Raw genomic sequence first — 23,207 nt, forward strand, 5'->3', positions numbered from 1 at the left:
CCCTCCCTTATTCCATGCAATTCTTTCAAGGATTTTTGCCAAACTTTTCGTTTTGGAGGATGGAAATGGAAGCAAAAATGGACATGCAGGGAGTTACCATTTTTCTGACCTGAACTCATTATCAATCTAGTTATAAATTGATTGAGAGATTGCCAAAGTTAGTTTCACTTATGTTAAGCTTGAATGAAACTGGCTGCCAGGTTGGAAAGTTATTTGGACAGAGAGAGAGAGAGACTGGAAGTCTAACCACAAAAGCAAAACTGTTATAGGAAAGCAGGGAAACAAGAATGCCCAGGTTTGGCTCAGATCCATGTGCTTTTTTTAAATTATCATTTGCATCTGCTCAGCAGCAATGGATTACATTTCCATCACATAGCTTTCTAGGGCATGTTCCTATCTTCTCCATGGGCAGCAAGCACTAACCATTGATTCTTGTTATGTTCTTTATTAGATCCCATTGATGTGGTAGACAGGAAAGCCAGGGGTGGGCAGAGTGTCTGACAATTTTTGTTACACATCTGTAGCTTAAGAAGAGGGAAAGATCAGGAACCCCAGACAAGGACATAGGAAAAGAAGATAGCCTTAGAGTCAGAATCGCTTTGAAGTGACTGAACAAAGCATTCAAATCTGGAGAGCTGTGGAGCCTAACAAATACATGAAGAAGGTAAAGATTTATAGAGTCAAACACTAAGAACTTCTAACGTGCCAGATTTTAGCTGCACATAAAATACGCTTCCCTTTGTACATGTATCATGGCAGTCACAGAAAGTGTAGTTCACATTAGAATTAGTTGCAGCTTTTATTATTTAGCCTTTTGGTAAACTCTAAATGTCAACACATTAAAGTCCAGGTTTTGTTACCTAATGTTACCAAAAAAACTCCGAAGGCATAATAGTTACCTAGAAGAAGAAAAGCATAATTCCTGACCATCTAAAAATGTTAGATTGAAATGATGTGACCAGTCCTAGAAATGCTTCACTGACATCAGACAATCCACTTCTGTATGCTGCATTCAACCGATTGTAGCCTGGTAGCATCCCTTCTCTCCCTTCAACTCCCTGCCTGATCCTTTATATTTGTAATGTGAGCTATGTACACAACACAGGCAACAAGTAATTAAGAGGAATTTACAGGCACCTCACTTATAAAGTCTTGAATAATTCCAAAGAAAGTATGTTCTGTCCACTGACTATACCAGCTTTACACTTGCATTGAAATACTTTTCAGTTGTAACATGTACAATTAATTTTTCAGACAACACAGTGACAAAATTGTTTTTTTAAGAGATGAAAGGATTTGTAAGTACTGCAGAAGTAAAAAACTCTCCACGTTGATGAAGATGTCCTTATTTCTAGTTGCACAACTACCTTTTTAAAAAACCCCGAATATGTGTTAGCAGTAGTAATTGTTTCTACAGATTCATAGGCCAGATTGTTTTCTCATTTACATCCCATAAAACTACTGGTTGCAGAGGAATTATTCCAGATTTATATATGCACAGCTGAGCAGCAAAAACCAGCCCATTAGTTTTAACTTGGCCTGATTTGCTAACAGATTATCTAGATAAGTCATCTTAATAAAGTACTTAAACAACATCAGGTTTGAAGTCTGCTGGTCTGACCTTCATGACAACAGATTTCAGAGAATACCACCACCCGTGCCAAGTGTACCAAACAATCCCGTTGTCTGTCTTTGCCGTGTAGGGGCCTTTGTAGTACAAACCGTTCAAGTTGGCAGAGTGACACCTGGAGGAAAAGCAAAAGGAAACAGAAATAAGGCCTCCCTCCTGTCAAAAACCTGCAGGCATTTGTAGTTACTGCATGAGTCTCGGAGTTTTTGCCTCCTCATCTGCTTCAGTGGAGAATTATTCCAGAGCTGTTCAGGTCAGGGCATATAGTAAGCAAAACTTTGGGAAAGAAATGCTGTGCCGCTTTTTTTTTTGTTCCAGAGTAGCCCCTCCTAAGTTTTGCAATTACTCCACGTGGTGCTTTATATGACAAAAAGAGAATCCCACCGTCACTTTCCTTATTTAGCTGTGGACTTCAATTTACAAATAGATGATGTATATGAATTCACTGGATCATCAGAGCTGGTATTTTATTTGCTTATACCCTCCAAAGTTTTTGCTTGTTTGTTTGGGGGTCTTTTGGTTGTTTTGTTTTGGGGTTTTTTGTTCTTTAACACTTGAAGCAGACATTGTGTTACAATGGCTCAAAGAAACACATTGTAATGAAACAGCTTAGTTTAGCTGCCAATTCAGTATTTGGCTGTAAGTGCTGCTAATATCTCACTATTGAACACCATGATGGATTTCAAAAGCAGACTTCAGAAAATATGCAAGCAACAAACAGTCCAAATGAACCTTATGGATATTATTACTGGCAAATCTTAGTATCTTTGGCTTTGCTTACACTTCATTAAAAACATTTTTTGAGAACTGAAAGACAAACTGTGATAAAAGCCTCATAGGAATATTCTCATGTATATGCTTATTCATTGCTTGCAGTTTTTAAGCTCAATTTGGTAATGTGTTGGCTGACAGCTTATGAACTGCAGATATCAAGTGACATTGGTTTTTAGAATGACCAACTTGTATCAGTTAACATAATGTTCCTAGCCATACAAATTCTGTGTTGATCAGGCACTGTCTACTTTGAATGAAAACACAGATTTCATTAAAAGAATCACAGTTGCTAAGAGGTATCTGAATCAATGGGACCCCTTCATTTATTTCCTTTGATGAAAGCAGGAAAAACATGATTTTGTCAACAGCAACATGAGCCAGTAGTAACTCTTAAATAGCAATGGGAGGCACCAATAGGAAAAATACACAGTATTCTGTAACCAACTAGATGCTGTCTAACTAACTGGCCATACCAAAGAAACAACTGGCTTTTGGTTATTGGTATGGTATTATGAAGCACTGTTTATTCATAAGTCAATAAACACTTTAAAGCTAGCCTATGTTTCTTCTTTCTTTTTGATTGGCTAATTTTTAATTAACAAAGTGCACTGCAATAATTTCAGAAGTACTGTCAGCACGCCATTAAACATTGACATTTTATCTAAATTATTTATTAACTGAACAACAGATGTGGAGAGATGGATTTGGTTCCCTGAAGAACTATATGAGTTCTGCCTGAACTTACTGACTCCATCACAGCACCACATGGATGTAGCTGTGCTGTCTCAGGGTGACTGGTGAGACAGGAAGCCTGAGGGAGATCTGTGGCCCCCACTTGATGCCTGTCCACTGATCCACAGTGATCATCCATGCATGGTCTAGATAAAACTGGGATTTCTGGGGAAAGAATAATCTTGCGTCCACCTAGAGATGTGAGTTCTTCTTTTACTAGTTCCAAGCCTACTGTCCTTTGCAACTCCCTGGGTGCAGGAAACCTTATGAGCTGGGTGCAGTACCAGGCTGAACCCAGCTCTATGGATTTGCATCCAAGCTGAAAATCTCTTCTGGGTCTTTGCCTATAAAGGAGTGCAGAGGACTTACTTTTCTGCATAAGTCCATGATAACAAGTGCTGAGCTGGAGCAAGACCAGTGGTTTAAAACTAGATGTGAGCTAGTTCTATGTGCCCTCACTGTGTCACATCCTTTGGTATTCTTATTATCTGGGTGTTTCTGTATTTTACTAGTCCAGATTGCACAGAGCTGGCTGTAAAATATTACTTCATAGATGGGAGCTCCTCTACAAACCAGCCAGAAGCACTGATTCCTTCTGTGTTTGCTAATCTGTGCATGACAAATACATGTTCTGAGTGCTTTCCTTTCTCTGCCAGTACTGTTCTTTTGGGTAGTATTTCAGGATAGTTACATTTTCTAGTATTTTGCAGCACAGAATGTTATGTTAGGCTTAACATAAAAAAGGCAGTGGAATAACACTGTTAGTAGCTCATTTTAATTATCCAGATAAGACTATCACTTTAAGAGCATGAGCTACACAGCCATAATAGGAACTAGCCTGGTAGGAGTCAGCTATCTTTAGTAGTTATTATATATAACTACAAGGTATTAATAACTGTCAAGTTCTGCTGTAGAGCTACTTTTGCAAAGGGATCATTCTTTTGTCCAGACCAATCCAACCTGAAATAAATAAAAAAAGCTTTTAAAAGACAAAAACTGTATGGAGTTGACTAAAAGTGACTGATTCACTGTTAATGAACTCCATGGCATGGGATCAGAACCTTATATTACCTGAGCTCTAGCAATTCCTCTAAACCCACAAAAGTGCTGATTTCACAGAAAAAGGGTTTCCAATGCTGTTGCCTTTCCCTTTTCTATCTCAGCTTTCAGGAGAACTGTAGTGAGATAGGACCAGGTGCCCTGAGTTATTGATGAGTGGGTGTGGGTTCACCTGTGTCTGGCCTCTCTCCTGAGCATGTGCAGGAGCACGGGGCCAATAAGAGAGCAGCCGACACCCACGGAGAGAGCACTCACTCTTCAGTAAGGATGGAGAAGCCCACAGCTCGAGGAGCCCCAGGAGCAGGCAAGAAGGGGTAGATCCCGAGGCCTCAGGAACAGCCCTAGGACATCGTCCAGGAATGGGCTAAACCCCGAGGCCTCAGGAGCAGCCCTAGGAGCAAGAATGGCTCTCCCGCTTCAGAGAACTGCAGAAAACTTTGTCTCTATGTGATTTTTTTCCATATGTTTCAAATATTCTGCTGACCCACTATCCCTGCAAATATACTATAATGTATTAAAAGTTATCAGCTGTGAAACAATTGTGAGTTAATAGCTAAATCATAGTGGCTATGCTGGATCCAGACTACTTAAGGAAACAGAATCTGGAAAATGAGGAGTTAAAAAACAGAAACAAAGGATGACACAACAGAGAAAAACAATGGGGTTGATCCAGCCTGGCAGCTCTTGCCAAGTGAACTGAGATCACAGTGAGAGAGTAGTAAGCTCCTCTGAGTTGTATTTTAAGCCTCTTTATCACACAGCTAGACTACAGAGTTTCTCTTCATGGCTATATTTATCTAATTAAATAAGGCGAAGAACATAGCTACCTATAGAGATGGTGCTAAGGCTACCAGTTTTATCCTTTCTTTTCTAATTCATATTTTTAAAGTTGGATTTTCACATTCTTTTCTTGAATTATATTTTAAAAAATCTTCCTCTTGGTCCAGCCATGCTCAACAACAGAAACTGAGTGGATGCATTCCAGTCTTGATAAGGAAGGAGTAACAGGAGTGAGGTGCTGTGTACTGAGGTGAAAAAAATGAGGGTTAGTAACCTGGCACTAGCTTAACTTGTCAGATATTCTGTATTACTGCCACATCTGATCTGGTGCAGTGCAGGAGAAATGCAAGAATGAAGTACAACAGGGACACATCTGCAAACTCTACATGACCTACTTGTGTAAAAACTGGTTACCTTAAAGGGCCAGAATGATCTCCTCACTGGCTCATTACAAAGCCAACCAAAGCCTATGGCAAATACCATGATCCCAGACAGGTTGAGCTGTGCACTAGGTGCTGTCCCTTCTAAGAGGAGTTTTAGTCTTGCCAGTACTGAGATCTCTGGTAGGGGGCAAGGGCAGATTGCAAATATAACAAAAAATGCCAGTCCTGCTTTCTATCAGATGTTATTATTGTATGAATATGCATGAAGCAGAAGAATTGACAGTAATGATATAAAATCAAGATACCTGTTAAACCACCAGCCAGACTTTTCCTCTTCAGCACAGTTCCTTTCATAGTTGTCATTGTCCCTGTCTCTAGTACTGAATTTCATTCCTCGATGATCAGCCCACCATTTTACTTCAGGATGAAATCCACCAGTAAGGGAATCACCAGCTGTGCCAGAGTATTCACCACAATTCATCTCATAAGAATGCTAATGAAAAATGTGAAGCAAGGAAAGAAAAAAAAATAAACCAGTATGTCTTTAACCTTTAGCAAGTAAGAGATTGAAATCACAAAGAGGAAACTAATCTGTTCCATTTCCTACTACTTTTATGCTCAGAAATAATTGTGACACAAAACCAGTGTGTACTAGATAATGAAGGAGTGTAAAGATGATTACTGGGGTAAAATTTGTGATCAACCTTATATATATAGGACATAAGGAAAACAATATTGGTTTGCAGTACATATTAACAAATCAGATTGTTACAATATAATATTGCCAACAAATATTATTGGCAATATCAACAAAATAGAAAACCTGCTTTTATCCACGGCTGCTGAACCAAATGATTCACACATCTTACAGAAAGTGTGAATTGATGTATCAATGTAAACCACTATTATTATACATTTGAAAATTCCAACTATTTATAAGAAAGAAAATATGATAAGGGTCCATACAAACCTTTAGAATATTAAGCAACTTGCATGTTTATTGTCTGTCTATAGAATCTACATTTTCATTAAAACCTCTAGTCATTATTTAATATCTTATTACCTCTTCACCTCTGACTCTGAATCTTGCATATTGTGCAAAACGCCGTTCTCCTTCAAAATCAGTTAGATCAATTCTTAAAGTATAGTTCCCTTAAAAAAATAACAGCACAAATTAATTTGGGTAAACTAGCCTATCTCACTACTTTTCAGAACTAAGTTTAACAGCAGAAGACTAAAACACTATGTTTTTATTGTTAAACTTATCTCTATCATGACAGCGTATTTTATGGGTTTAAAGGATATCTTATTATACTTTGTCTTTATTCACCTAATTCAGCTTAGAAAATTTTACAGCTATTGCATTACAGATTTCCAAGTGTATACACAAAATGCCTAAAGCATGGCCTTGTGGGCTTTCTGGTTTAGGAAGGTATTTGGGGTCATAATGAAAAGATAGTGAGAATCATAGAATGGTTTGGGTTCGAAGGGACCTTAAAGATCATCAAGTTTCAACCTCCCTGCATGGGCAAGGACACTTCCCACTAGATTGGGTTTCTTAACCTGACCATCAACATGTCCAGAGAGAGAGCATCCACAACTTCCCTGGGCAACACGTTCCAGTGTCTCACCACAGAGTCACAGAATGTCAGGGGTTGAAAGGGACCTCTGGAGATCATCTAGTCCAACCCCCCATGACACTTCCACAGTCATACTGTATTTCTTCCTAATGTCTAACCTAAACCTACCCTCTTTCAGTTTAAAATTGTTACCTCTCATCCTATCACTACGTGCCCTTGTAAAAAGTCCCTCCCCAGCTCTAAGGCCACTATAAGGTCTCCCTGAAGCCTTCTCCAGGCTGAACAACCGCAGCTGTCTCAGCCTGTATTCATGGGAGGAGAACTCCAGCCTTCTGGAACATCTTTGTGACTCTTCTCTGGATTTGCTCCAAGACAAATAAATCAGCTAAGAAAAATAAGATTTTTATACTCTCAAGATAGAAGAATTAAAGGAGGACCACATCCTGGTGGCATGGCTTTCCATATTAATTAGCTGGCTAAGTCGGCTAAGTCAGCTGGCTAAGTTTTGTATATCCAACATTCTATGGCAAAGCAGAAGTTATCTGAGATTGAGTGACTATTAGAAAGATGGAAATGGCTTTCTAAAACTGGCCTAATCAACAGGAGAGGCCTAGATTTACTTTTGTTCAATAGCCTGAGCAGCCATGTAAAGCCCTGACTAAATGAATAGGTACATCTTACTACCTTACTCCAGACTGTTACTGATAATAATTCTTGTAAGGTATTCTCCTATTTATTGTTCCTGGTTTTGTAGGTGCTCCCTGCATGCCACTGGCCCCATGTCAGTTTTGAACCATTTGTTAGAAAACACATATTCAGCTGTGTTTTTTTCTGTAACTTGGAGAAATCCATGGAGACTAACAACAGAACAGAGGATTTATGCTAACAAAAAATACCCTGGAAAGAGCAAAAAAACCAGAAACAACAGAAGACTATTGCAAATCTTACCTTGATTAGTCAAATAATGAAGATTTTTATTTCCAAGCCAATATTCACCATTTTTAGAAACAAAATTTCCAAAGCCTTCTTCGTAATCAGTCCAGAGTCTGAAAAAAGTAAAAAAACTCTAAGTTTTCTTAGGTGTTTATTTTATCATTCAATCATATATCATGGAATAATTCAAATTGGAAAGAATCTCAGGAGGTAATCTAGTCCAATGTCCTGCTCAAGGACATTAATAAACAAATATTTTAGACTTTATGATCTTATTTACGTTGTTGATCTTCACATGTGAAGATGTGAAAGGATGAATCTCTCAGTACACTGGTCACCGCATCTCAGTCCAAAGAGTAGTCCTAGAGGTACCTTTAAAGTTATTTAAGATTGATAGATTTTAAGACCAGAAGAAAACAAATTAGCTCAGGACAATCTCAGGTATAGCACAATTTACCTGAAGTGAAAACATTTTTCTTTATTAAATCCAGAGGTCTAAGTTAATATGTAGGTGTTTCAAAAGCAATGTTTCTTTATTTTCTGTCATCTGATTAAGCTATGAAACTCCTGCAGCTGGATATATATTTTTGCAAATTGAGGTACTACCTAGCTGTCTCCAGATTTGACTTACTGACTGATTCTAACAATTTTTGACTCATATGGATGCATAGTTTCAAGAATTAATGTGCACACTGAAAGCATTGAATCCTTTCCCTGTCTACAGTGGCTTTGAAACACTTTCTCAGTGGTTTTGGTTTCATGACATGTTCTAGCAGAGACAAAAATATGAGCTGTTTCCTTGATGAGAAGCAACCATACTTCAACCAATGGGTGAAAGTATTAGGCTGTGGACAGGCATCATAAGAGAAAGCAGCCTCTGTAACTTAAGTAGCTAATAGTCTTTGGCAAGGAAGAAGAATGAGTGTTGTGTGGTGGTAACAATTGTAGGCTGCTACAGATTACCCCGGTAGTTTGTCTGACTATATTTTATAAAATAAGAATAGCAAAGTTTTCATGGCTGAAGTGCCGTTTTTCATCCTCTTTGGGGATCATTTCTCTATTTCACAGGGTTATTTCAAAGTTAGTTAAAGTAATTATAACCACTGGTAAGACACAAATCCACAGAAGAATGCAGATACGTGAAAAACATGGGCAAAGTGGAGGCTTAGAAAACCTCCTTGATGCTTTTAATGTTTGTGGGGTTTTTACACATTCAAGTCTTGCATCACAAAAAAAATTCACTTTTGGACATTTCAAAAAATGTTGGAATCTTGGCAAAGGCAAGATGTCTACAAATCAAGTTCTCAGACATCTTACCTTCCCTTGAGGCATTTTACCATGAATTACAAATTAGTCTGTGGTGGTTTTCTCTCAAAATTGTTTGCTGGCAGTATTTTAGTTCAAACAAATGTCTTACATTATCACTTTTTTTCTTTAGATTTTTTTATGATTTGCAAAAAATAAGGCAGTCCTTTCTGTGTCACTAAGAGTTCCTGTTCCAACAATTGTTAATGCATTTGGCATTCAAGTGACCTCATATCAAATACACAACCCATGAGGAAAAGACTGGAAGAGATGTCTCCTAGAAGAGAGCCAGAGCCAGGAGTGGTATCTCACCTGGAGGCTGCCCCACAGAATAACCAATCCTCCCTTTTATCTCCCCAGTAACTAGTTCTAAAGTTAAATCTTAACTTAGGTCTATCTGTTTCAATGTTTGTTCACTTTGTTTCCAATTTTAATAACTAAGTCTAGCACCTACCTGTCAAAGTTCTGGCTGCCATCAGAACGCCTCTGAAAAACAGTCCAACCACCCCCTTCAGACATGTCACAGAAGGCAAGGAATTCAGTAGGACTCTGGATAGGTTTCATCTTATAAAACCCACTTTGCTTGTGGCCATCATTGTAGATTTCTGCACAGTCTGTTCACAAAACATTTAGTGGACACTTTTTTAGTCCTTTATTTACTGGCAAAATCGGAAATCCAGTCAGTAACAAAAATCAACATGTCAAGTAAGAGTCACATATGAATCACACCAGTATAAAGGAAATACCTCTGCAAATACACTTGTATGACTTTTGTTCATTTACTTGTATTTGTGTTGCTTTAAAGCTTCATTGAGCTGTAATTATTTTGACATTACCTTAAAAGAATCTTTGTTCTACCATAAAATACTCCCAATTTGGGGTTCATTTGACTAGAAAACTAATTCTTTTGGTTTAAATAGTGTCACTTTTAATTTATAATGGTAAAATCCACATTAGAATCCCTTCACAATCATATAACTTGTCTACATGTAAAACACAAAATAACCCTTAAAAGCAAGCATGGTCTTCTGTGTCCAGAAACGTCACAGGAGAACTGCCAAAAAACACCAAAAAGAGGATGGAATTACCATTGTAGAAATGGGAAATATTTGCATAACAACCTGATGAAACTCATCTCTTGTTCTATGCAGGCACAAAAATACACAGACTACCCCAAAAAGTGTAATGTAGGTGTAAAATGGGACCACATCTGCCTGATACCATTTACAGTCTGGTCTGCATTGGCGGTAGTGACTAACCAGCATTTACAGCAAAATTCAGTGCTCATGAAAATACAAGAGCAATGTAATTGTATGATCTTATCTTTTTTCCTCTAGGAGTTAAGAAATGAAAGGAGTTCATTGCTTATATGTAATCTACCATCAAGCAGTCACACAGTAAAGATGAATAATTTTCAACAGTTCTGTTTTTCCTGGCAAAGGTAAGACAGGTTGACTGCAAGATTTTCCTTGAAACATTTATGAACATGTTGGCCACCCTTCCAGGCCAGTTTGGAACTTGCTAAACTGTGTTTCTTCTCAGGGAAAGCCTCAGTGAAGATTAGGCATAGAAAATAAACAGTTTATACTGAAAACAAATAGCTCTGCCAGGTCTTGACTAAACTGCAATAGAAAACATGTTTTAAATAACAGCCAAGCTTTCTTATAGAAAATGTTTAATATTCGTATTAAAAATAGCTTTTCTGGTCCATTATTTTCTTAGTGGGTTAGCAAAACATTTAAGCATATTTTAATTTTTAGCAGGTGTCTATAGTGTGGAAATTCTCCTTCTCTGTCCAACTCTTAATTTATCCAGCTCTATTGACATTAAAATGCTACAGCAGTTTGAATGAAATAATGCAGTTTCAACAGGGAAAAGCATTTTCCAAGGAATAAGGAAAGAGGAACAATAATGGGAAAAATAATAAAAAACCAGAACAACTTAGATTTGTTTGTTAGGATCACATTTTAAGAAAATAAACTGGGGAACATGCTAGGAAAGGAAAAATATCTTTCAGCTAAATGTGGTTTTAATAATCTTTTCCAGTAACAAATGACCCAGCCGTAATAACAATAAGAAAGTATTCTGGGGTACTGAATACATAAATAAATATACAGTTAAAATGTAAAGTAATGCTTACAACTGCTTTTAATTTCATTTTAATAGTGACTTACTATATTTAATGCCTTGGTATATGTTGTGATTTCTTGCAGCAGCATAAATACTACAAGTATATTCAAACAAGGTTATTAAAAATTACAGAAATTTAAACTATCTGGGCAGAACTGTGACTACTGGGTCGACATCTGGTATCCCTACCACAAGAAGGACATAGATCTATTGGAATGAGTCCAGAGGAGAGCCACAAAGATGATCCAGGGGCTGAAGCATCTCTGCTGTGAGGAGAGGCTGAGGAGCTGGGATTGTTCATCCTGAAGAAAAGATGACTCCAGGGGGACCTCACAGCTGCCTTCCAATATCTGAAGGGAACTTACAAAAAGGCTGGAAGAGACTTTTCATAAGAGTGCCCATTGACAGGGCAAGGGGAAATGGTTTTAAACTGAAGGAGAGTAGGTGTAGACCATATCTTAGGAAGAAATTCTTCAGTACGAGGATGGTGAGACTCTGGAACAGATTGCCCAGAGAAGTTGTGGAGATGTTCAAGGTGAGTCTGGATGAGGTCTGAGCAACCTTGTCTAGATGAGAGGCATCCCTGCTCCTGGCAGGGAGGTTGGAGGTTGGATCTCTAAGGTTCCCGTCCACCCTAAGCCATTCTATGAAAACCATCCAAGAATCAGACCCTCAAACTGTATTTTCAGCCCAACTCTTGGTTTGGGTGGTGTTTAATTATTTTAATTAATGTTAATTATTTTAAGAGTTTGGGTCTCACTCCAGCTACTGTGGGCTAACACATTTAGCCTTCTTCCACTGCAGAGGGGCCAGATCAGTACTAGAATGCTGGTGAGATTACAAAAACAACTTAAAATCAGTGCTTCAGAGGCCATGATGTCCTGAGCTCAACCTAACTCAGTCAAAATGGTGCAATATACAGAACATTACTAAAGCAAGATGCAGATGTCATTATGCCAGGATTATGTGTGTAAACATGGATGCCTCAGGGACTTTACAGATTAGAACAGAATCAGTGTGTGCTTGTAACCCACATGACCCTGTGACCGTGTGAATGTGAACTTGTCCTGTGGGTTAAAACTTTTTGAGATTAATCAAAGAAGGCTGTTTAGAAATCTGCAACTCTTTATTAATATTTTGTAAATATCTATTATTTAATTTTATCTGTTGTATTGCTGATATTTATTCTGAACTTACTATTCTCTGATTGTTTTTAATTATGTACTATGAATAAATCAATGAACCACTTCAATTCTGATTTGATTTATACTGTGTAACACTAACAATTTTTCCCTGCAGCAGCAGGCCTAGGTAAAAACTGAACAGTATGTTTTAAACAAACAATTTTCTATGAGCTTTTAAAACAATAAGTAAAAGGGTCCAATTGTGCTAAAGCTTCTGGGTATCATTATAGTGAATGGAAATGAAAAGAATGGCTTTATTTCTGACCTGAATACTGTCTTTTTCCTCCCAAATCAATGAAACTGTTTCCATCTCCTCTGTCACTGGACTGTAACTCTTTCTTCTCTAAAAGCTGCATAATTTTTAACTGCTGCTGTTTCACACGATGTTCCAGAAGCCTCACCTGGCCCTGAAGTTGTATCTGCTCTTGAAAACAGTTCTGTAAATCCTAGAGAGGAAAAAATACCTTAGTGCAAAATCATCGTTTTTTTGTCAAGTTTAACATGTGACACAAAAAACCCCAAGCAAACCATAAATAAAATTTAACTAGAATACAATATTTTGGTTGCAATTTCCAACAGACACTTTGTTGACTTCTACCTCAATTGCTACTGCTATTTAAAATTATTTTGTATATTACAGAGTGTCCAAACATACACTTGCTTTGCAAAGAGACCTCTTTAGTGGCTGTAACTACTAGCTCTAACTGAAAACAGTTGTACAATCCACACATTCTCAACTTCATTGAGCATTTTTCAAATTCTTTTACGTTATACTCTTCTTACAAGTATTTAGTGTTGCCAATATAAATATTGTAAAGTTTCAAGCTTATTTTTGGCATGCTAAAATAAAACATTCCTAAGAACCTGTGAATATGCATGGAAAATAAAAGTTAAAAACTTTTTGATATTTTTCAATATTGTGCTGTGACTTATACATTTAATTTTGTCATGCACAGGGAGTGACTCTGATATGGTGATACCTAACTCTTATTGCAGTCTGGTGCCAATACAGATACATAACAAGAGAGCTGGAACAATTGTTCCAAATTCTGACATGCTGAAAGTACATAGAGCAGTAAATAATTGTTTTTAGATGTGAACAGAACCTAATTTAAGAAGCTTAAATTAAAATAGCCTGTATATTTTCAAATACACATTAAACAAATTTGATTTCAGCATAGGGGAAAAAAAGCCTTTGATACCTTTTACAAATGTGACATGAGAGTTTGTATCTGTAACACTGTGTTTGCAATTTCATATGGGCAAATAGTGACTGTGGTGCTTGCACAATAGCACAACTAATGCTGTTAAAGCAAAACCCGAGGGCAACCTTTTGGAAATCCAATATGCAAGAACAAATATGCAGTAATTCTATCCCGCTGCAACCTTATTTACAGGGCAACATTATTTACATGAGCTAAGGTTGTAGAACATCCCACTACACTGAACTGTAGAGGGATATGAAGTAGCATACAGATGTCTAACTCCAGTGGCATCTGCATACTTTTATTTGTAACAGGCTCAGGCTTCACCTATTTTCAATAATCACTTCCACCAAAGAGCTTCTTGTCACTTCCTTGCTGCAGTGACTTCTGATTTTCTTCTATTTGAAAAGCTGACACCATTCTCTAGGTGTCTATGGAGCATAAACTGGTTAGACTGATGGCTTTTCAGTACCGTTCTCCACAACTTCAAGAATAAACTTTTTAAATTAAACTAATGGTATTGATTAGAATCTGCATTTTATGGCTCTACTACATGCAAGTTTTCTTCATAAGTGATTTATAGTACTAGCTAAAAAGCAGAGGAACTTCTGCTACTGCCAAGAAACAGCCATATGAACTGTGTCATGAGTATGGCCTGTTATTTGTGATAGAAATAAATGTCACAGACGTCCCAGCTCCTTTTCCTTTTCACTAGAGACAATGCAATTCACTTTCAACAGAGAAATGAACTAGAGACATTTCAAGATACATAGAAGAATCCACGTTCATTAGTTCAGCAAAATGGTTTTTATCCATCATGTTCCATTTGCCTGCAATATTTAGTCAGACTGAAACACTTGATGACCAGGCATGCTGATTTTGCAGAACAAATCTGAATACAGACCTCTGCTTTAAATATTTCTGAAGTGTATTAGTTGCTTGCTTTAATTCATACTTAACTAACAATCCAATATATCTGGTGGAATAAAAGAATGGAGAATGTACATGGGGTGGGACTAAGCAATGTGTCAGTGACCTGTTTGAGAGGAAAAGGTTCAGCTGCCTCTCTGGGTTTGGGCTGCTCCTGTCAGGATGCTTTGGCAGAAGGTGTGCCAGCAGAATCCAGCTGCCTGCTTGCTATTGGGTCCTGAGAAGGCTGTAAGATGCTCGACCACAAGGAAGAGCTGTAAAGTTTACCAAATGTTTACCAAATGCTGGTATTTCTGGAAGAATAAACAAAGCCGATGACCTATTTCCTCAGAGTCCTATCATATTTCAGAACACTCCCTTGAAAATACTTTCTAGTTGTTGATGGCTATACAAGATCTAGCTTAACTTCCTTTTCTTCTAGCAGGAAATGAGAGAAGAAAATATTAAGAATACGTGCACACAATGAGACAAACTTCCTGCAGTGGCCTAGAGGGATGTTATATTACCATAAGCACTGGTTAATGTGTAACGTTGCATATCACAAAGAAAGGATGCACTGTTAAGCAGTCTTTACAGGGTAGTTGTCTCAACTTGTATCTGCAGCCTCATAGAAACCCTTCACAGAGGCTGAGTTGAAGTGGGAGATACAGAAGAGACTTCCTTGACAGGTCTGCAAATTCTCAAACTTGTCTCAAGTGCATACAGAATATTATGCAGAACCAGAAAGCTGCATAGGTGGGTTGAGGAATAGTCAAGAAATAAGAATAAAAAAACCTTTAAGGCCCACCCTGGCTAACTAATGCTAAATATAGAAGTAAAGCTGTCAAATAACATATGTTAACAGTCAGACCAAATATTAATCCTAATCATATCACGTTAAGAATGATAAAAGATCCATCATGTCACACTTATTAGTTTTACAGCAGCATTTGTTTATTGAGAAAGGTAGCCTGTGTCAGCCTTTACTCAGTACTAGCAGCTTTGGAGAACATGGTAAAATACACTAGGAAAGACCAGGGTGATCCTGGAAATGGTGGCCCCTGTGGCCAGACTCTTGCATTTTCATAGGTGGGTATTCTCTAACACATGGCAAGGTCTGAGCCACAGAGCCACAATGTTCTGGAGAGAGCATGGTCTAGAGGGTTGAAGAAGGGCAGCCACAGGCAGCTCAGGGTGTTTCTTCCAGGTGTAGTGAAAATGGATAAATTCACACATTAATACTGCTAAAAGCAGTTCTGTTACTGTGATTCGGTTAAAAGTACAGAATTTCCCCAAAATCTTATCATACCTTAGAAAAACTGGGTACCTAAATTCAGTATGATACTACTTCATATACTACCATAAAATGTTCTTTCCTTTGAATTAAATTAAACACAAGCCTGCAACAGGCTATGCCTCTAAATATGAGTCTTAACTTTACATTTTAAATAGACTGTTTCTTTTTGTTTATGTAAAGACTGTGAATTAATTAATGAAAATTTAAAACTAACACTGAGCTGATTCTCATCTGCTCTACAAACAATACACTCATTATGGGGTGAACAGTAATTATGTACATTACATATATCACTTTCCTGATGAAAAGGATTAAGGCTCAGTACTGGTAAACAGTAAATGACAATCAAGAAATGACCAGCCACACTGAATAACTACACCATAAGAAAGAAAAGACTGAGAAGAAACTGAGTTTTGAAGTAACCTACACATGAAAAGTACCAGTATCTGATACTTTGCTTTCTCTCCCTGACTCCAGCCTCCCCATTGAAATCTCTTTCAGGGGCAGACAAATCCCATTACACTTTGGTGCTGAACAGCAAAATCACAGCTCTCATATTTGGAATTCCACCCTTATTTTTCCCATGGGACAATCACAAGTTAACTGTGTAACTTCAAGCTGGATCAATGGAGCTTTTTGATCTGCAGGTTTTTTTGTTGTTTGGTTTTTGGTTTTGTTTTTAATGTAGTGCTACACTTTTTCACAGGTTAATGCTTTCAAAATCATTGGAATTAAACCAGTGCTCAGCTAGAGTAACATAAAAGCAAATGTAATTTAGGGTTATAAAAGTGAGCAGATACAACATATTGCTATTCATTTTGTTAGATATGGACCAAAGTTAAAATTATTACAAAGAAGAAATTCTCAAAAAGTTACTTTGCTTCTGCCTGTCTCTAGTGGACAGTAGTACCCAGTGATTGCAACGGGACTGAACAGAACTTTTTCTGCCTGTTTCAGTGAAGCAACTGTTTGTACCACACACTGAGAAGCAATTATCTAACAACTGCTGACAGCTCTGCTCTTGGACATGTTGTCACATATTTAACCAGCTGCTGCAGTTAATGTGCATTCACAATCTTTATTTCATTACTGTATAAACTATTTAGCAGCTAGTGACGTTCTGTTAAAAAAATGATGCTATAAGTTAGACTCAGAATACTTTATGAAAACTATAAAAATGCAAAAAATTTACTTGAGGTGCTATTTCCTATATTTCTAGAAGTTAAATGAGCTCAAAAAAACCTCTAATGAGATTAGTGTTTTAATAAGATTAAAATGTGAAAACTTAGAGGTAAACTTCAGAATGTTCCCAGTTTTTAGTCATGGGGTCAGAAAAGCCCATAATATCCCAAATAAAAAATCAAAAGAAAGGAAATGCATTTCACAGTAATGCTTTTTTCTCAGTAGACTTCTACAAAAACTAGTATTATTTTTCTCCACTGAGCAGAAATTATTACAGAGGCATGTGCTTTCTATTTTGCCCCTATAGAACTACTTATCTGAACAAAAGGCTTCCATAAGATAATGTAAGCAGCAAACAATGGTGTTCACATAGCTGTAAATTCAGCAACCACTTCCACCTAGGCAATTACAAATCAACAAATCATTCTCCCAAGCCCCTGCTAGTTAGGACCTGAATATCAAACTAGGAGGGACAGCCAAGACAGACAGTAGAGGACTGGTGAGGTTAAAAGCATTTTAAGCAGTGGAGTGTTTTGGGTGTGTTAGGGTTTCTTCTGAAGAGTCAGAATACATAGTAGAAGGTTTGGGGAGCTAGACCTGAAGGAACTTTGGTCATTGTTTCTGAGTGTGAATTTTAACAGTAACATGGGACAAAGTAAGAATATGAACCTGTGGATCTTAGCTGAGAAGAAGTTGTATGGCAAGTGGGCAAGGTAGAAAAGGATAGACACGTTCTTCAAACTGAGTGTCAGTGTCCAGACATACTACTGCTGCAGCCTCTGCTTTAGGAGTTCCTGGGTTTTGCCTTTCTGTGAGTATGCTGCTCAAAACTGAGTTAGCTTTACCCCTGAATATCAGTGTGATTGTCCTGCTTGGCTCTGTATTTACAATAAGCCTGTTAATGCAGCATATGATATCCTTTCAGCAAAGATATTATATCACCTCCTGTTTCGTGTTGGATCCGGTAACAAACTGACTGAATTACTTTCTTCAGTGCTGTTGTCCAAACATTTATCTTCCCCTACATTTCTTTTCTCTCTCCTGAGCACAATTTGAGGTTATTTTCCCACTCATTCAGTTTTGCCCTGCATTCTTATCTTTTCCATCAAAAGTTCTGCTGTCCCATGTAGCTGAGATAAATTGTAAGCACTATGGAGGGAAAGGTATGAAAATATTTAGATGATACTCTATAGGAAAATTTAATTACTAGAACTTACAGAACTGTCAGCATTATCCATCAAACTAGCTGCAAGGACAAAATCAATCATTATCAAAATCTTCATTCTTTGGAAGCTGTGAAGTAGAGGAACAAAGGAAATACTTGTTAACTTAAGCATTAAAAGTAAATATTTACACCTTAGATCTTAAATTTTATCTGAAATAATCTATTTACCCTATAATTATTTTTTCATATATTGTAAATATAATGCATAGTTAGGCTTTATTACAAATGTGTAAATTAGTCTGATCAAGTACAACTCCAAAACCCAGTAAAAACAGAAGTTATCCTTTTAGGCCACTTTGTGTCAGAGCTCTCAATGTATTTTAGGATAGCTGTTCAAGATACCTGTTCAAGATAGTTGTTCACATATTCTATTGTGATCTAAGACAACAGCAAAATAACATTTTTAAAATGCTCTGAAAAGAAGGGAATATTCCTTGCTGGTCCTTTGAAGCCGGGATAAAACTCTTTGTTATATGCAAGTACTTAACAACTGAATTCAGCTAGTCCTTAAACTGAAGATTCGTGCAGCTTCAGTCTGTCACGAGAGTATGGAGATAATTTTACTGTTATAGAGTAATTTGTGGCAAAAAATGTATAATGGTTTTTATTTGAACAGTGACAAAGATGACATCATTCAGCTAGTAGTTTCACATTTGTACCATATCACCCACAGGAGTTTAAATCCCATTACTATGGGAAAATTATTTCATATGCTAGAACAATCATGTTTATATCTCACCACCTGGCAAACCTTAGCCATAAGGTTTTCTGTAAGGTAGATGTGTGCTTTTCATCTCACAGATGAAAAACCAAAACCTCTAATTACTAAACAAATTACATAGGTTATACATGAACCAATTCTAGAGGGATTACTTAAACTACTAGAAGCTATTAACTGAGGAATATTTCTTTTTTTAAAAATTTAAAATACTTTCATTCAGCATATGCTAATGCCTGTTTAAACCAAAATATGAGTTCACTCAGCTTTTTCTGTTTGTTTTAAATAAATCAGCTAACTATATGTTAAAGCATCTGTGGTTAGACAAAGCATAAGATCTATAATAGAGATTAATGATTCAATGTCAGCATGTGCTTATTGAAATACCAACTTTATGGAAATTTCCACTCATGTTTCTACAGCAATTAATATAAAACATCAGTGGAACTTTGGCAGACTGTACTTTTTCATATACAAAGAAAAGCAAGGTGCCTATGGGAAGTATGTTTAAAAGTTCTTGTAAAATTGGACAAGTCCAACCTCATTCAAGAGTACGAATTAACAGCCCCACCAAATTTGTTTTCGACACTTACCTATAAAATACTTAAGATGCTTTTTAAATAACAGTTACCTTATTTAAGTGAGCAACATTCCTTTTTTCCAGTTCTGTTGTACTAGTTTGAAAGCTAGCTATATGTGAAAGCATAGAGCTGTGAGGCCTGAGTATATCTGTATAAAGCTTGTAACACCACTTTTTGCACTTGACTGATGCAGCCACAAGATGTTGAGGGTAATCTGTACCCATTGATTCATGTTACACACAGCTCAGAAGGGTTGTGGGTTTTTTAATACTAGGGACATACACAACATCTGTCATTCAGCTGCAAAACACTCCTATTAGGTGATATCTACCTCTAAGGATTACAAAGGAATCCATAAAAGATTACCTACAAAATCTTTCATGAGTAGAAGGTTTCAAAGGAAAATCTTGAGCTAAGTTATTTCTGTGCCATAAATCTAGTGGAACACCTTGCACTGGACCATGTTACTGAAAGCCTCATGCAACATGGCCTTGACTGCTTCCAGAGAGAGCAAATCCATAGCTTCCCTGGGCAACCTGTGCCAATGTCTCACCACCACCACAGTAAATATTTTTTTCTTAATGTCTAACCTAAATCTACCCCCTTCCATTTTAAAGCTGTTATCCCTTGTCCTATTACTACACCATCACTTGCAAAAAGGCCCCCTGCTTTCTTGTAGGCCCCTTCAGGTACTGGAAGGCTGCTGGAGGCTCCCTGGAGCTTTCTTTTCTCCAGGCTGAACCCCAGCTGTCAGCCTGAAGTGGCATGAAGCAGTGAATCCTGCAAATTTCAGGCTTAAAATGAGGGAGGTAGGAAACCTGAAGGAACTGCCTGGCACTGAATTCTGTTATTAATTTGGATTTCAGAGGTTTCTGCCATGATAAAACATGCACTTTCAGCTTACAACAGTCGTAATTACGGCTACTGCAAAGTCCTGTAGCTTATCTGATCCCAGAAGAGATTCACCAAATGTTCAAACCTAGAATGATAAGAAAATTGGTAAATATAGTACAACCCCATCCACGTTCAAAGTGCTTTGCATTCTCTAACTGAATCAACAGGTTCAGTCTTTGAATAATTGATAGTATTAACTATTTCCTAGTTTTCCACATTTCTACAGAATGCTTCCAAAAAGGTTGCATTAGTAACAGTTTCCTGAAAGCATACATCCATGCTCTTTGGTAATATGTAAAGGTAAAGTTCTATTCAAGGGATCTTGAAATCTTGCACTAGGAAAAACTGTTTTGAAAGTCAGTTTCTTAATATAATTTCTCCACTTATATAAATATTTATCCTGATTGTTACACAGTTATTTAAAATGCCTTATCTAGAAATGTATGTGGAAGGTGAAGTAAGTAAAAATGTTGGGAGAAAATACAACCACTGATAAACATTCACACACAATGCAGTGAAAACATTCAATCAAAAAACCTGCAAAATATTGGAAATCTTAATCCATGTCACAGACGAAAACAATTGCGTAACCAGCAAATATTTTTTGTTGCTCATGCTAAGGAATCCAAAGAGTTTGTATGCACTGAGAGGTGTTATAACTGTTTGTTATAACACCTGTGTTGCTTCAACAAGTAATAAGAAAAAATCTGAATTTCTGCAGAGCCTCTAGTGGGAAAATTTTAGACAGTAGACATGCAGATTGCTCACCACACATCATGACACAGCGAGAAAACCATAGTGTAATATTTTCATATTAAAACCAAAAACCCTTAAGAGCTGAAAAAAAATCACTTCCTGTTTTAGTAAAATTGAAGTTTAGCAGCAACTCTGGTAAAACCTCGAAATTCTATCAATATGAGATTATTCACTTACTATTCAAAGATTACACCCAGAATGTGCATTGGCACAGCTGTGCAGAAAGATTTCTCCAGAGCTATGAAATGAAAATTCTAGAAAGGCACCTTTTTTCTTTCTGTGCTCCTGGGCTTCCTTTACAGGCTAGTCAGACAAGCCTATGTTCAAACTTCACCTAAACTTGGTATTTTTCCACATCTTTCAACAACAAGCTACTAAATAGACTTCATAACATTAGAAAAACTCTGTGCTAAGAAACTGTTTAACTCCTAGCCTTGTGCCTGAATTCTGGAGATAGTAAACTAGATGGAATTCAGATGCCTATTTATGTTGGTACAGTGTCAAAAAGAATTGCATTGCTAATAATTTCATTATTAGTAAGAGAAAAGCTTCCAAAACACAGACACAAACTTGAAAGTTTTTTGTTTGCTTTTTTAATATTCAAACTGTTTTGATGTTTAAACTCATGCACAAATTTTGCTTGTTTTCATTAGGCAGTGTTGCCAAAATTTCCCCACTTTCCTCATCTGAACAACGGACAATGATTCATTATTTGATCTACTTTTATGCTTTGAAAGCAGTCTTGTTCATACAGCTATCTATTATTATAAATTTAGGAAATACAGATTTGAATCTGAGGTTTATTATCTAACCAGATATCATGGCAAAATAGCTAGATCCTGTTAACGCATTCATACATCATTAGCAACATTGCACCAGTTATATGACCTTAAAAAACATACTATTTTTAATGCAAAACTGTAGCAACTGCATTTAATTCTTCCCTCTTCCCTCACAAGTACCTCAAATGTTTACCTTTTCCCTCTGGACAGAACTCGAAGCTGTTAAAATCTTCTTAAGCTGATGCAAAGAATTCCAGAGCCCTTCCCAGTCTGTGATTGTTTTTGCTATTAAATTCTGTAGAGTTGAGTATTACATCTGTTATGAGTCACTGGGCAGGAATTTTTCTGAGAAAGTGCAGTTATCAAGACTAAATTGCAACATAAGAGGGAGAAGACAGTAATTCTGCGCCTAACACAACACTGCTGAAATAAAAACAGACCAAAAATAACAAAGGATCACCCATTCTCTTTTACTGCTCCAATCCAGGAAATGTCTCTCAGCATCATACTCAGCCATATGCTCCAATGCTTTCCTGAATCAGGGGTATATGGAGAACGTAACTGACTCAAATGATTCAGAAATAAAGCATAATCACTCAGATAGAAGTTATATAGATGTTAGAGGTGCTAAAATAAAAATTTTCTGGTCCCACCCCACACACTCCACTACCTCCCAAACATTGTACAGACAAAGGCAAAGGCAACAAGAAAAAAAAGGCATCTTGTTTGATGTAAGGCAGTATTTTTTAGCTAAATTGGAAGGCATTCAGGAGCACCTGACCTCAGTGACTTGATTAGACAAAATTACTCTCTATATAAGCTTTTTAGAGCCAGATGAATACATCACAGAATGTTTTATAATGCAATTTGAGTGTTTGCCCTCCTTCGATGTTGCCTCTTTCCAAAAACTTCAAGAAATGAGTATGTTTAAAGGAATGCTTCTGGAAGAAATGAAGTCTTAAAGAAATATTAAACAAAAGCAGTAAAAAGAGTTTTACACTCCACAATATCAACATTCACACCATATCAACTTCATTTTGAAGACTAATACTTGTTGCACACTTCGTTTTAATAAATTCTGGTGTATTATTTGGAATCTGGTAGTATTTTTCTTTACTAATTACATTACCCCAAGTAATTAAATGCATATTCTGAATTTCAAATATTT

General features: G+C 37.0%; 1 protein-coding gene across 1 annotated transcript; it reads right to left on the minus strand.

Annotated features, from left to right (window-relative positions):
* Nucleotides 1–803: 803 nt before the first annotated feature.
* On the minus strand, nt 804–22,305 carry FGL1 (fibrinogen like 1). The gene is made up of 9 exons (XM_008491844.2): nt 22,233–22,305; nt 20,512–20,586; nt 18,301–18,376; nt 12,756–12,936; nt 9,631–9,790; nt 7,887–7,984; nt 6,422–6,510; nt 5,664–5,851; nt 804–1,745 (listed from the first exon to the last, which is right to left on the minus strand). Exons 3-9 carry the CDS (start codon nt 18,364–18,366, stop codon nt 1,586–1,588), a joined length of 942 nt encoding a protein of 313 aa, XP_008490066.1. The 5' UTR covers nt 18,367–18,376; nt 20,512–20,586; nt 22,233–22,305; the 3' UTR covers nt 804–1,585.
* Nucleotides 22,306–23,207: the final 902 nt, after the last annotated feature.

Source organism: Calypte anna, chromosome 4A (genome assembly GCF_003957555.1).
Source record: "Calypte anna isolate BGI_N300 chromosome 4A, bCalAnn1_v1.p, whole genome shotgun sequence".
Classification (NCBI taxonomy): Eukaryota; Metazoa; Chordata; class Aves; order Apodiformes; family Trochilidae; genus Calypte; species Calypte anna.